Source organism: Xiphophorus couchianus, chromosome 22 (assembly GCF_001444195.1).
Source record: "Xiphophorus couchianus chromosome 22, X_couchianus-1.0, whole genome shotgun sequence".
Lineage (NCBI taxonomy): Eukaryota > Metazoa > Chordata > Actinopteri > Cyprinodontiformes > Poeciliidae > Xiphophorus > Xiphophorus couchianus.
The window spans coordinates 27,143,196-27,158,039 of NC_040249.1; the positions used below are offsets into that span (position 1 = coordinate 27,143,196).

General features: G+C 39.8%; 3 protein-coding genes across 5 annotated transcripts; all 3 read right to left on the reverse strand.

The window, feature by feature from the left end:
* Positions 1-8,709, reverse strand: LOC114138388 (ETS translocation variant 5-like). Of its 3 annotated transcripts, none has more exons than XM_028007608.1 (13): positions 8,558-8,709; positions 7,135-7,200; positions 6,965-7,046; positions 6,830-6,877; positions 6,599-6,649; positions 4,379-4,487; positions 3,824-4,066; positions 3,461-3,738; positions 3,282-3,344; positions 2,576-2,644; positions 2,286-2,437; positions 2,084-2,185; positions 1-1,991 (listed from the first exon to the last, which is right to left on the reverse strand). In XM_028007608.1, the coding sequence occupies exons 2-13, from the start codon at positions 7,180-7,182 to the stop codon at positions 1,758-1,760; spliced, it is 1,479 nt and encodes a 492-aa protein (XP_027863409.1). In that variant the 5' UTR covers positions 7,183-7,200; positions 8,558-8,709; the 3' UTR covers positions 1-1,757. The 3 variants fall into 3 exon arrangements, with proteins under 3 accessions (XP_027863409.1, XP_027863406.1, XP_027863407.1); XM_028007605.1 differs by having other exon boundaries at positions 2,078-2,185; XM_028007606.1 differs by having other exon boundaries at positions 2,078-2,185; positions 7,135-7,223; positions 8,558-8,668.
* A 2,447-nt stretch (positions 8,710-11,156) lies between these two features.
* On the reverse strand, positions 11,157-13,317 carry LOC114138301 (gamma-crystallin M2-like). The gene is made up of 3 exons (XM_028007480.1): positions 12,955-13,317; positions 11,619-11,861; positions 11,157-11,516 (listed from the first exon to the last, which is right to left on the reverse strand). The coding sequence occupies exons 1-3, from the start codon at positions 12,970-12,972 to the stop codon at positions 11,244-11,246; spliced, it is 534 nt and encodes a 177-aa protein (XP_027863281.1). The 5' UTR covers positions 12,973-13,317; the 3' UTR covers positions 11,157-11,243.
* Positions 13,318-14,007: 690 nt separating this feature from the next.
* On the reverse strand, positions 14,008-14,826 carry LOC114138443 (gamma-crystallin S-1-like). The gene is made up of 3 exons (XM_028007701.1): positions 14,727-14,826; positions 14,418-14,660; positions 14,008-14,330 (listed from the first exon to the last, which is right to left on the reverse strand). Exons 1-3 carry the CDS (start codon positions 14,733-14,735, stop codon positions 14,061-14,063), a joined length of 522 nt encoding a protein of 173 aa, XP_027863502.1. The 5' UTR covers positions 14,736-14,826; the 3' UTR covers positions 14,008-14,060.
* Between the last annotated feature and the right edge of the window lie 18 nt (positions 14,827-14,844).

Below are 14,844 nucleotides of genomic sequence, written 5' to 3' on the forward strand. Positions count from 1 at the left end.
TAAAAGAGTAAAATAGTTTATTTTATCAGTAAAGATAAACAGAAGGCACACATACAGTATCTGAGGGTAAAAGTCACACCAGCGTCAGGATCTATAGTAAAATATATGAGGAACATCTTCTGCCTGAAGGATTCAGAGAGTTCTTCCTCCTTGGAGAGCTGATGCAACATATTTGCAAGCAAATACAGCCTTTTGCAAAAATATATCCATATATAATTATACACTTTTTTTTTTTCTCTACACACTGAAGCAAACAAATTATACAAAAATGCAGAAACCTATCTCGGTACGTTAAGTGGTGAGGCGTTTCGAAGAAAAAAAAAAAACATGCCTTTCATAAGCATAAGAGTGGCAGTCGTACAGAATCCAAAAAAATAGAAGCAATACTTTCATCATAAGCCGTTATAGGAAATACATACAAGTCCATATAATGCTAAAAATATTAGCTTTAAAACCCAAGGGGAAAAAAATGTACACAAAAAGACATTTTCAACATAGATGTTTCAGGATTATACGGTCCAGAAAATACAAGAGCGTCCCTTTCGAGCAGTCTGGGTAATATGCTTACTAAATTAACAAAAGGAGTGCCATGGCTTCAAGGTTCTTGTTTTTGGCTGCCAAACGGGTCCCAGAGTTTACAAATTTGAGAACAAAAGCGGTGGCCATGCTACAAAATTACCACCATCGAAAAAAAAGACGGACTGAGAAACCGACGAAAAAGAAAAAGCTGCAACTGAAACACTAAGAAAAAGTTGATGACAAGGTTTGCGAGGGACAAAACACTGCATATCTGTGCTTAAGTGCAGATGCCACTTTAGAAGAAAATGCTACAGACATTAGCCGTAGAGTTACAGCTTCAAATATGTAATCAAGAGAAATTGCTGAAAGAACGTTCTTTCCCAGAATCTGACCTTACTTGTTCAGATTCCTTAGCAGCAGTGGCGGCTTTTGATATGAAAAATGTGGCTTACCATCCAGGGTGTCAATCTATTAGGGGGAGGCAACAGCAACAAAAATAAAATTAAGTCCACTGTGCCCTCAACCAATTTAGTGCTGCGACAGTTAGAGAAGAGTAAAAAAAAAACACACAAAAAAAACTGCTGACATTTGAAATTGAGACAAGCGTGAAAACTGCAGTATATACAAAGTTTAACTGAAAAGTGAAATACTGATAACATTATTTAAAATGATTTCTGAAAGTCAAGTAATATTCTATTTGAGAACAAAAAAAAAAACACAATGACAATGAATGCATGCATGCTGGTCCACTGAGTAATCAAGAACCGCCACTGAATATTTGTTTATCGGGCAAAACTTGCAATTCTTTTGTATAAAATTAAAACCATATCTTTAAACGTTGGGACATCTTCTAGTCAGCGTTTTCCTCTTCAATGTTAAGATTTCTTGCAGTTATTTTGTGCATACGTAAAACAACGTGTAACAATTAAAAAACGACTGACTTTTCCTCTAAAAACGCAACCTTTCCCATGCCGGCTCAAACAGTTATCCTTGAAATGCCTATAAGCACAGACATCTGAATGGGAACTAAAGTTTGTTTTCTTCGCTGAAGAAGCAGGTTTAACAGTCTCAGTGACTCCGATTTCCAGCTTTTCTGGTTGCATTGAAATTTTTAAGAAACAAAACTTCTTGTCAAGACAAAAAAAATAAATTCTTATCTGAAATGTTGCTCAGTAATTTTACGCTTCGCCTCGTTTTGTAAAATACAGTAATATTGTGTTTTTTTCCCCTTCCAGATGCTAGTACGGGTAGCTGTCGGGGAAAGCCAGTCCCTGGACGCACTGCTCCCCTCCGTCCATTAGGTACGGACCCTCGTCCTCGTAGCTGGGCAGGGGGAAGCCATCCTCCTCGCTGGGAGGCAAGATGGCGTCCAGGTCGGCTTTCAAACTCGGCCTGTGGTTTTCTGGGAATGCCATGGAGAACAACGCGTCGGGGTTGCACACGAATTTGTAGACGTACCTTTCCCCGGCAACCTGCGGGAGGAAATAAAAGTATTTAAAGAAACTCTTTAAAGACAAGAGAATCGTGTGAAACTGTGTAGATGAGAAAGATGACTCGCCTTTACCTTCTGCATGATGCCTTTTTCGTAGTAGTACCGCAGCGAGCGGCTCAGCTTGTCGTAATTCATGGCTGGCCGATTTTTCTGGATGCCCCAAAGGCGAGCCACCTGAAAAAAAAGAAACAAAAAAGACAATAAAATGATTAAAATCAAAGAATTATTCTTACAAATGGTTTAAAGCTGATCGTTTTAAGACTAGAAGCGCCACCTCTTCTGGATCGATCAGTTTGAACTCCATGTTGCGTCCTGTCCACACGATCAGGTGTCTGTTTGCCGGATTGTCCAGCAGCGTGAGCAAGAACTGCCAGAGCTGCAGGGAGCCACGGCGCTGGTACGGCAAACCTTCCTGCTTCACTTTACCTGGTTTCAAGAGACAAACACTGAGCTCACGCGTCTTGTTTCGGCCACCAAAACAATCAGATTCCACTCATTTCTAATGACTGAGAATAACATTTAAAAAAAGAAAAGAGGATTTTAAGCAGTGTGGAGGTAACCTACCTTCCAATCTTTCTGGTACGACACAGGTGTCATCAAAGTACCGAAGAGGCTCTCTGTCAGAACCAAATCCTGTGGGGAAAGAAAAATATAAAAAATTGAGTTAGAGCTACACATCTAATGGCATATGTATGTCATTATAATATTTATAAATATGTCTGTGTGTGTGTGTGTGTGTCATAATTTAAAAGAAATATTTATTCAATAAAAGTTAAGAAAAGTGTCGATAGTTGAGAATCGACAAAACAATTATGTTTCTTTTAGAAATATATTAATATATTATCTTTCAGTTTCATTTAACTAACCGTTTATTTTGAAATTTTGGATATTATTAATGTCTTAAATTGTGGCATATAAATGGTCAAATGGGTCACAACTCAATAGATAAATAGAAAAGAAGTAAACATTTAATATGAAAGCAAGTCAACAGAACTTAACTTTATTAATTCATAATTATTTTACTGTTTTATTTAGCTGCAAATTTCATAGTCCTCTGCAACATTAAGTCCCAAAACGTCACGCTGTCCAATTAAGAAGTTCTAAAATAATTACAAATACAGAATTATTTAAGTTATTAGTTGAAACTTGGATTCAATCCTTCATCTGTCCTAAATTAGGGCACTTTTCGATTCTCCGTGTTTACTTATTAAATTGTGGCAGTTTGGACTCCCATAAGGCAGAGAATAGCAAACCATTAACTAGAACTCACCAGCAATGTTTTTCTGAAGTAGAACTGGAGACTTTCCAAATGTCGACTGGCAGGTTTGAACCTCTGAAAAAGAGACAAGTGAGAGATCCAATAAAGCTTATGGCACAAATTATTTAGCCCAAAGGTTATTATGCATATTACAAAAACAAACAACAAAAAAACAAGCACTTTGAACATACCAGGTTCAAAGCTGTAGTCTCTTGGCTCTTGCTTGATTTTGACGTGGTTGAAGTTGGCTTGGGGCGGGGCCAGACTTGGACCAGCCGGTCCCGGGTCAGGATAGTGCGGGTCCACCAGCTCCTGCTTGAAACCTCGGGGAGGGAGGGGGACGACGGGTTCCGACAGGTGGCGCTGGTACAGAGGCCGGCCGTCGCAACTGGAGGGGTGGTACGGCGGGTTCGGGGTTTTCTCTGGAGGCAGGAAGGGCAGGCAGGGATCAGACAGCTGCCGGTGGAACCTGGGAGGACCAAAGGAAGGTTTGAGTCGTCCGTGGAAATGCACGCAAAACAAAAACAAACACTCAGGTAAAAATCAGAGCTCACCTTTGGTCTGTGTTGAAAGCCGCCGCCGAGCAGCCGATGGGGGTATGCCGCAGCGCAAACTGCTGGTTTTGGTTGGCCTGTGGGACGTTTTGGCGGTGGAAGGGGTTGGAAGTTGGAGCTCGGCTGCTCATTTGAGGTGGGGATGGCTGCAGCTGCCTCCGTAAGGGTGGAGGTCCCGCGGGGTGGATGGAGCTACACTGTGTTGCAGGTGCATTGGCTGGACCCGGTTTGTTTTCACAGGCACTAAGGGAGACAATGACATAAATAGTGTAGCTTACTCAATCTAAAACACACAAAAAATAATAACAACAACAATAGTCGTTACAGTCACTCAACACGCCAACTGCAATCCATGAAATTCAAAAAGATTTCATAAAGTGTTGTGGTTTACAATCCTCATGGCTTTTTTTATTTTGCAAAATATAAATAGGTTGGAGGTTGGCTCTATAGTCATTTCCCAAAATCTCTCACCATATGACAAGTATGGTAGTAAGATAACATAAAAATGTATAAAAAGTGAACAAAGGAATCCAGTGTAAAACCTTTATCTGGTACCTGTAACTGTAAAGGCACATATCAGTCTGGGGGATCCCACAGGGGGACAAATCTTTGGATGGACTGGGCTCCCGCTTCACTTTGCTGACAGGCGGTCCATGAAGCATCACTACAAACAGACATTACAAAATATTTTTCAGTATATTTGAAGTTTCATGCTCCCACAACAAAAAACGTCCAAGGATAAGATTTTCCATTCCTCATGATTTCTCTGATTCCTGAGGTATTTTCTCAGATTCAGCAGAGCCCTTTCCCCTCGCTCCCTTTTGCTCCTCTGTGTGTTTTTCTATCCGAGCTCAACTTTCCCGGAAGGAGCCGTCAGATTGCCATCAGCATGTTGCCGTGACGCCAACAGGCCACAAACATTTCCATGTGCGACACGCTCGCAGGCGGCTTTATGGCCTCACCCTGAAGTTGTTCTGTCACGGGAGCCGTCATTAAATCGGCAATAAGTACACGCACTGCGTGTGTGGGAGCGGCACCTAATGTACCTATTTTGATTCACGACATAATTTAGATACACCGGCCCCGGATGTCATCTTATAACCCCCTCATTTCCTGTTCTTGTGACTACTAGCATTGATTTGGCAAAGCTCCAACGCATTTGTGTGTCTCTGGGTAATGTGGCGCAATCTTTGCTTGTAAACACAGCAGTATACGGTGGTATGATATCGGAAAACAGATGCGGAAAGGTCGACTGGGTTCATCTATATCACAATGGAATATTGAATGTGTTGGGAGCAGTGATGGCTTTCAAGGCCAACAGCTGCTAGGAGGAAGGACCTCTGATTATGGTTGTTTGTGCACATAGGAGGCAACAATCTGTCACTGAAGGAGCTCTCCAATTTAGTAACAGCTTTACACAAAGTATAGAGGTGTTCTGTCTGTTCATATTTATGCTGCGTTTCTTTTAGTGTGATTAAAATCATAATATTTTTATATAGATCTCTAAAAAAAAAAAACCTTTATGGTTTCTTTGTACCTCTTGCTGCATTTTGTAAACTGGTGTGACATTGCTGAATCAGTTTCTATTTGTCTTATTTCACAAAAGGATCAAATATATAGAAGGCAATATGTGCTAACATTCGGTGAATGTATGGAGGTCTACAAGTGATAGTTTCATTAGGAATATACAGCTCTAAAACTGGAAAAATTTAAATGATTAATATGGAGCTCTCTGAAAAAGCATGGAGCGCTAAAATTGCTCCAATTCATTGTCAAAATACGGGGGAGTAAAAGTGCCAAAATTCAGCCAAATCAATATAAAAGTAATTAGATGTGTATAAAGGTAATGCACAATGCAATGAAATACTGAATAATTTAAGGAACACAATTTACATCTATGCTTTCTGTTATTTTCTGTAATCCAATGTTCAGATTCTACAAAAAAATTTATTGTGTTTTGGTGGGATTATGGGGAATCTCAGTACATTTACATCAAATATCTGTATAACAATAGTCATAGCATAAGAAAAATTTGAAGAATAATGCATTAAGAGGCAGCAGAAGTTTTTGTACACAATCAAATCTTCAACTGTAATTAAATGTAGTTTTGGGTTTGTGGTTTGAATCGGTTTTAGTTTACATTTCACTTGACCTAAAAAGGGACCAACAACAAATGAACGGAAATCGGGAGTATTCAGTTTTCATATAGAGCAAATCGTAATTTAATTTAATTATGTTTGACATTTTACTTTTTCTCATGGGTCCTGCAGAACAAAACAGTTAAATGCGGCGTACACGTATGACATTTAAGAACTTACATGTTTAATATTGATTTAATGGTTGATTTATTACATTGTGGCTGCTGTGGCACAACCTAATTTTCTCCTCCGCACTACTTGTAGTCCAAGACCCAGGGTAAAAATAAATAAAACAAACTCATTATCTGGAAAGCAGTTTATTTTCCTCAAGTGAGTGGGCAGGACTGTTTGCTCAGACTATTTCCAGCCCTTCACACGTCTTTATTTGCAATTTGCAACAACAGAATAGGATTAAATACACAGCCGCCACCACGCAGGGAACAAAATGGCTCCATTATTTGGCTCTCATAGTTTATACACAAAAATCTAGCTCTGTTATGTAAGCAAATATGATTCGCACATAAGATTCTCAACCAAAATAAACGTTTGCATAATAAATCACTGTCGTTTTTATGAAATGCTTCTTGTGTAACTGTGGGTGACATCTATAAATACGAGAGGAGAAGTAGTTACTCACAGTTATTGGACTGGAAATCTGGGACAAACTGCTCGTCATCAGGAACCTGAGCTGTCAGACGGCAGAAGACGGGATGATTAAGAACTTGCTAAACGCCGAGCCAAAAATAATCAATACATGCAGCGTGTTTGGTCTTATTAATAGCAGGTAGCTTTTGTAGCTGCTATTTTTAAATAAATGTTTGCTTTGCTTTTTTTTTTTTTTTTTTACCCCCTTTTGTTTTTTTTTTACCTTCTGCAATCCATATTTCCTGGAGCTGGATCAGATCCTGAAAAAGCTCTGAAAGACAAACACGGAGTAAATTTACAGGTGAACTGCTGCGTTTGGAAATGTCAACACCAGACAGAGTAAACCAAGCTGATATACCTTCTGTGTCCTGAGCCAGCTCTGTGTCCAAGAACCTCCTCCGTCTGTCGCCGAGACTCCTCTCCTCCTCTGTGTGGCATTTCTGCAACCGGCAGCGGCAGAAACAAATCAGATTGCAATGCACACACCAATAAATAACGGGACATAAAATTGGCAGGTTAAAAACTCACACTCTCGGGCACCATAAAGGGAACCTGCTGATCATAAAAGCCGTCCATGTTGCAGCGGTGTTCACCCTGGAGGGCAGGACAAGCGGGAGCTGTTAGATAAACACTTCAATGCATCAGATCTGCGGCTGTTTCCACCTGATTTAACCCTCCATTCATACAACAATCATCCCCTTAAAGTGACTCAATTGGTTTATGTTGTTCTGACCTCTGCGACCAGACAGTAGGGCTTAGCTGTGGCTCTAGTAGCCTCATTGCAAACAAAAGCTGTGTGACATCATGAGTTATGAGCATGAGAGAGAGCAAAACATGATGTATTTCGGTTTTGTTCACAATGGCCTTGAAGTGCTCACTGTCAGTGGGCAAAATCATATCCAGACAGCACATGAGGCGTTTTCCCTTTTTAAGAAAGGACTTAGGTGTAAACTTTGACTAGGCCATTTGAACACATGAATATTGTTCTCCATGGTACAGTTTCTCTCAAATAAACAGAACAGTTGCATTAACACTGAAATGAAAGCACCCACATGATCGCGATTAACTAACAAGACGACTTCTGAAGGGAGAACAAACGCACACCACACTTTTCAGATTGGTCCTTATTTATCCTTCCCTTCCACTTCAAAATGTAAGCCTTAGGAAGCCGAGAGTGGATGTTTACCACATTATACTTTCCCCCATGGTTTGTTCGAGATAAGGAGTTAATTTCCAAATGGTTTTCTCAAGATGACGAGTTATCCTCAGTTTATAAGGAAAATGTCCACCTCGGCTTCGGTTTAACCTCACGTTCGGCTAGTTTTATCACCCAAAATCCCAGTACAATACAATAAAGTTTCAAGGAACTGACCTACGGATAGCAAAAACAGATCATTTGTGATTGACAACTTGTTTTACAACTACGTAAACAGAATGTATTTAAGTTTTGCGACATAGTTGTAAGAAAACCAACCAAACCAAAATGTACTAAGCTAGAGAGCCGAACGTAAAATTGGACAAATTGTGAATGGAGTTTGGCGCTGACCGCTGTGGGACCTCCTTGTTTTTCTCAATGAAGTGAAACTTGATCTTCAGCAGGAGGAGGGGGTGGAGAAGAAAAGGGGGGGCAGCGCACCATTGAGAAATTTACCAGCGAGAACGGAAAAAATATTCACAAAGCTAACAAAACGAATAATAATAATAATAATTAAAAAAAACAGTCAATGCAAACAGAAACAGGGCTCTGCGGGGCCGACAAATGCGCGGAAATGGGCGCATGTTGGCTTTGATTGCTAGAAAATGGCGTTCGCCTCTTTAACCAGTATCTGCTCCCTTCACAGCCAGCAACAAACCGCGACACTGCGGTTCGCCTGGATAGACGGAGAAAAAAAAAACAAGCACGTTTCGACCAACTTTTATATACACATCAATAAGATAATGCAAAACATACCTGGGTGGTGAAGTTATTGTTGGAAGAGTGATTTGAAATAAGTGGTCGCAGTTTTTTTCCCCCTACATCGCCTGCAGCTCCACGAATAAACACTCGGCTGTGGATTTTTCTCAATGAAGAGCTCTCAGATTAGCAAAGCAGAGTACAGCCCTCCCATTGGCTGAAGAGGGAGTCAATCGAAAATTGAGCCAATCACTTTCAACATAGCTCCGACGTCCGTCCGTTCTGTTTTTTTATGAATGACTGCGTTTCATTCATGAATTCACAGCGTTCTTAAACGGCCAGAGCCACCAATTAGAATAATAAAAATTTAATCAACGTATATTAACATCTTTCGACTGAATATGTATCTTCACATAACACAATGGAACAACAACGCAACACTGTAATTTAGTACAACTCAAGTTATAACTTTATACATTTAAACAAGATTTCCCCAGCAGGGTTTCACGAAAATCTTTTAAAGTGCTAAAATGAAAATAACTCCCAGTTCTGCTTTGTGTGTATTCAAGTCGATGACATCACAAGGAAACACAAATACTGTTCTCATTGGCTGGCATTTGTAAACACTGTGGTTAGTAGTAGTGTCTAGTTTTTACTCAAGTTGCATTTGAGCTGCAAGAGGCTTTACCTTATACGTGACTCTGTTTCCAGTTACTGCTTCAAGCCAGGTTTGATACTGATGTGGATATTGAAGCCATGGAAATACTTACATGATTTTCCTCTGGCTGTCGAACGCATACTGCTTTAGCTTACCACTGTACAGCTGACGAGGGGAACAACAGTATTCTGGTGACTCTGCTGTTCAGAGAACTGGGAAAGTTGCGTTGTGCCTTATTGCATGTCAGAGTTAGATGTGGTAATATATTGAACTACTGTGATTTAAAACCTACAAAAAAGTTGTGCAAATTCCAGATTTTCACAGGTTGTTTCATGTACTTCATATGAAGAAGCAACTCAGGGTAATAATCCATAGCTTAACACTTTATAATATGTATTCCTGTATTGCAGAAGGGTTTTTATGCCATGTGAGATGCAGAATTTCTCCCCCTTTAGTTTTGCTTTGATCTGTTTCCAGTTCATTTCCATAAGCTACAGCAAAATCAGCCAAGGCTTCATGTGATTATTTGGGAAAAAAAATCTCAAACAGCACCCTCCACCCCTCCCCTCCATGACTGATGGCTCTGCACAATAGAGAGAACAAACCCACTGTAGTTAGGGGGGATTTTAATCCAGATATGCACATAAGAAGATTAAAGGTCAGCTGCAGCTATGATGCAGCACAATCCAATGTTCCTTTTGTGGCTTTTGCGATGCCAGAAAATCCTCAGTTCCTGCCACTGATCAAAGAAGAACTGAGAGAGAACCAACTGGTTACAGCCAAGGGCAAACACAATTTTTGCACTTTTAACCTCTCTGTAAGTCCATCCCGGATAACAATTTATTCATCTTTACACTTTGAATCTTTACACCTTGTATTCAGATTGTTTAATGAGGAATAGAGGAGGTTCTTACTGGGATTTTAGTAGCTGAAAATCCCATTGGTGGTCAAAGAAACTCCCAGTGTCTGATGACCTGAGTGGACTTTTCCCCTCGTTTTTTTCTCGGTAGAGCTGCACTAATCGTTTGCACTCCTCTCAAAAAAAACAAAAAAAACAAAAAATGCCCGGTCAGCGTCGGGAGATGGCAGAAACGGATCTGCGTGTGATAAAAGTCCCAGTTCGAACAGCAGCTGAGCTCAGCAGCTCTGTTACTGATTTGCAACGCCTCCTGTTTATTCGGCCGCCACACGTCGACTCCTGTGCACGACGCCACATGGGCCCGTTTCATTCTTCCGTTCTGGCAGATCAACAAGCATGATATAAAACAACATATCCTGTCACAGGAAATTGCACTGTCGTCTCACAGCTGATTATCAAGCATATCTGCAGATTGTGATGCAAGCATGACCTTTTTCTCCTTATTGTTGGACGTCTAAATCATTACTTGTTTTTGTTTACAAATTAAGTAAAGGGAAAAAAGCCAAAGTTATTGATTTGATATTTGATTGGATTAACATAGACAGTGTCTTCTAGATAGTGGAAACTAAATAACAGTGACCCTAGTGAACAGATAAGCTACCTCCCAATGGACAAAGCTCACCATGACTACATCAAAGAAAAAATGTTGTAAACGATTGAGAAATGGGCATAATGAAACTCATGAAATAAAAAAGGTTGATGGATAAAAACGTTTTATCTCTATATTTAAGCATCTCCATCGTTAAAAATGATTTGTTTATGTGAATGTTCAGTTTCTTTTAATCTGTTTCTCTCTTTCCTTCCTTCCTGTTTAGGGTGGCGATACACTTTAATTTTAATTCGATCAGAGCTCATGCCAGTCAAGTGAAGCAGACGAGTGTTGACACTACAACAAAATAGATACACACCTAAACCCATATCTGTTGTAGTGCACACAAACCTGTCAGATTTGACCTTTCACCTTCTTGCATTTCTGCAGATGACTCAATTAGAGTTACCACACAAGTGGTGCTGTGGTATCTCTAGAAAACATTCATGTTTTTAAGACTTTTAAATGAAAAATACATTAAAAAAACATATTCTGTTGCAGTTTGTCTATATTTTATTAGTATGAAGGTTTAGAAGTGAAAGATAAGAGAAGGGAATCACAAAGCTGAAGAGGAGGTTTATAAGTCCACGACACGTCGAATGGAGCCTACCGCCGGATGGAGGGCCCCCCACTCCGAATGGCGCCTGTATTCACCTTTTTCCAGCAGGTACTGCCGTCCCCTGTAGCTTGGATTCTCGTAGAAGATCCAGAGCCCGTCTTGGACGTGAGCTGAGTGGACTTCGTGCTGGCGCCAGCGGTCCTGCAGGTCAGAGAGGTCTTCGTTGAACTCCATCATCTGGCCGCTGAAGTCCGGATGTTCATAGATGCGGATCCTGCACGTGCTGTGTGGCTTGGATGGTGAACAATCAAGAAATCAGTTAAAATGAGAACATTTATTTTGTTATGTATTAGAAACCAGAACCTTTTTCCTAAAACATCTGCCAGGACTTACATGTCTGATGAGGCGACAGGAACGGATGGTGTCACTGAAGCCATTCCAACTCTGGAAGATGGGGTACTCCCCTTTAAACAGTACATACTGGTAGCCCATATACTGGGGTCTCTCATAGATGACCCAGGTCCCACCATCCACTCGAATGGAATTGCAGCGGCTGAAGTGGGAGCTGAGCTCAGGACAGTCGCTGCTGCATTCAAAGGAGCGGCCCTGGAAGTTCTTGTCCTCGTAGAAGAAAATCTAAAAGCGGAGGTCTCAGTTAGAGATACCTGACTAACTTCTGCATCCACAACAATGGCTGCCAGTACCAGTACCAAAGTGCAAGCAAACACTAATTAAAGAGCATTAAAGATTTTACCCAACAAGTCAAGATAAGTTTAAAGTTCCTTATACTTTCTCTAGCACCAACCTTTTACTATGATGTAGCATTGCATTTACATGTCTGTTTCTGTGACGACTGAACAAAATGTGTTCATTAAAATTCTGCCTCTGAATGAACTTTGCTCTTGGAACAGATTTCAAGCTAGAGTATAATGTCGCCCTCCAGTGGTAAAATAGGAGAATCACCAGATTTAGACAAGAATATGTTATGAAATCAAAAATGCCACTTCGAATGCGATTACACCTTTACCTGGGTTTCCCCTGTGTGGGACAATAAAGAATATTTCTGTTCTATTCTACTTGATACATTGAAAACAGTGAAACACTTGGTATTTGTTTTGTTGCACAATGTAATACTGAATTAATTCCTCAGACACATAAAATATTACTTTACATTTTCTGACTACTTTAATGAAATAATTAAAATATTAAATAATCAACAAATTTTAAAAGAATTAAAAATCAAAATTGTATTTTGACTTTGTATTTTATAGATTTCTAAACTAAAATAATTGTATTATATATATATATATATATATATGGTTGAACCAAATATTTTTAGAAAAATTTGATGTTATTCTTTTTCATTTTGTTTTCCATTATTAATTACAACATTATGAAACAGCTCCTTCCTTATGAATAAACTGAGATAATGTATTGCTATATTAGAGATTATCCTGAAACTGTTTCCGAGAAACATGATGCATATTAACTTTTTTTAGAAAATCAAAAAGAAAAAAAAATTACAATAACAATCTTGTGCAAAAATATTGTTTTCTTCATTAAATTCAACAGTTTTTCTGAGCTTTTTCTTCTTAACACAGATGCACTGATACCAGAATCAGCAAAAGCATGTTGGTTTAAAGCAGCCAGGTAAACTGATCACCATGGTGGAGAATATTTAGTAAAAAAAACAAGCTCTTTAATGTAGCAGAAAAGTCCCTGTACTCACCTTCCCTGTGCGCTCCATGATTAGGCGACGTTATGGTCCTCCAAAGCAGATCAAATGAAAGTCCCCCCCCTAATTCTCACTGCATCACCGATCCACCACCTTTATATAAAGGCTGATGAAATGCAAAACCAGCACAATTGCTGTCATTCAAATGAGCTCTCGATTAATGCAGCAGCTGATTTGGCAATTGTTCCCTGACATGTTTTGTTGATGCTGATATTTTGCTCAAAAGATGTAAACTCCGAACATCCATACCATTAAACAGACATAGTGTTGTGAAAATGATTGGATTTAAAATCTTTGGGCTCTTTTGTCACTATTAAATACTTCAGATCAATAGAACCTGTCTGACAGCATGGAGTAGATCCCAAAAAGCAACAAATCACAAACTTCCATCAATCTGGAACCATTTCGGAGGTTTTTGGACTCCAACAAAACAAAGTAAAATACAACATCCACAAATCGTGGAGCTGGACTTAATCCAAAGACACATCACAGAAGAACACAAGGAGACATCTGTAAAGATCTGTGGACTTCATTTGTCTTAGTTGAGGTCAGAGATCATAATTTAACTGTAAGAAAGGCATAGGTCAGAAACAGCTTCCAATACTCTGGTTTTAGAAGCTGCATTATCTCTACATCTGAAGTGAAAACCAATACAGCATTTAAAAAAAAACAAACATAATGCCTTGTGTCAAACCTGGTGGTGGTAGTGTGATGGTCTGGGGTGCTTTCACTTCTTATGAACAAATAATATGTCTGTAGCTGACAGAACCATCAATTACGCCAAATCCACTTCTGAATGGTTAAAAATAAATGAATACATAAAATAAAATTTTAAAAAATTATATTTTGGATTTGTCTAGTCAAAGTCTGGACCTAAATATGATTGAGATGTAGTAGCTAACACTCAAAAATTCTTTATTGTGATTAAATTAAAATAATTGTGCAATAAAAGTGGGACAAAATTCCTCCTCAGCGATGGCAAAGACTTTTGTTGGCTGATATATGTTATAAACTATAACAGTTTGAAACCACTGATAACAAAAAACATCACATTTTCATCCTGATTTTATTCCCCAGATGCATACAGAGCAGTCTAGAACTTAGTTCTTCACCCGGCGCACTGAGCCCACATTGGGCTGCCTGCCTCCCCACTCTGAGTACCGCCTGTACTCGCCCTTCTCCAGCAGGTACTGGCGCCCCCTGTAGTTGGGGTGTTCGTAGAAGATCCAGGCCCCCTCGAACACTTTGCAGGACTGGACGTCTCTGGTCTGCCAGCGCTCATGGAAGGTGGGCATGTTGTCCGAAAGCTCCACAGACTCGCCCTCAAAGTTTGGCTTCTCCCAAATCTTCATCCGCCACATATTCCCCACCTTGGAGTGTCAAGAAAGAAAATCCACTCTGAAAACATGCCAAAGAAGTGGTTCATTTGTGTTGTTTGTGATAGAAAAACCACTTACATGTCTAATGACACGGCAAGACCTGACTGCATCATTGATACCCAGCCAGTACTGGTAGTCTGGATACTCTCCCGGACTCAGCACATACTGGTGGCCCATGTAGTTCGGTTTCTCGTAGACCACCCAGAACCCGCCCAGGACTTTGATGGAGTTGCAGCGGCTGACGTACGTGTGCAGATCGCTGAAGTCGTTGCTGCTTTCATGATATCGACCCTGAAAGTTTCTATCCTCGTAGAAGATGATCTGAAACACAAACACCAGGTTAAGTCGGTGACTCTAACATGTGTATATATTAAATGATCACATTACCTTTTCCATAGTTAATTTCAATAAGTTTGGTGTGGTGAATAAAATATTACACCTGCCACCTCCGGTATGCTCTTTATACAGAGCAAGAACAATAAAGCCAAGCACATGGTTTGCTTTG

Excerpts from the sequence above, each read along its gene's own strand:
- LOC114138301 (XM_028007480.1), bottom strand. Across the intron at positions 11,517-11,618 it reads CCTGTCGCCTCATCAGACAT|CCACACAGCACGTGCAGGAT; the intron begins GTAAGTCCTGGC and ends TCACCATCCAAG.
- LOC114138443 (XM_028007701.1), bottom strand. Across the intron at positions 14,331-14,417 it reads CTTGCCGTGTCATTAGACAT|GTGGGGAATATGTGGCGGAT; the intron begins GTAAGTGGTTTT and ends TGACACTCCAAG.
- LOC114138388 (XM_028007605.1), bottom strand. The coding sequence starts at position 7,182 with ATGGACGGCTTTTATGATCAGCAGGTTCCCTTTATGGTGCCCGAGAGT. Across the intron at positions 6,650-6,829 it reads GGAAATATGGATTGCAGAAG|CTCAGGTTCCTGATGACGAG; the intron begins GTAAAAAAAAAA and ends GCCGTCTGACAG. Across the intron at positions 4,488-6,598 it reads AGATTTCCAGTCCAATAACT|TGATGCTTCATGGACCGCCT; the intron begins GTGAGTAACTAC and ends GTCTGTTTGTAG.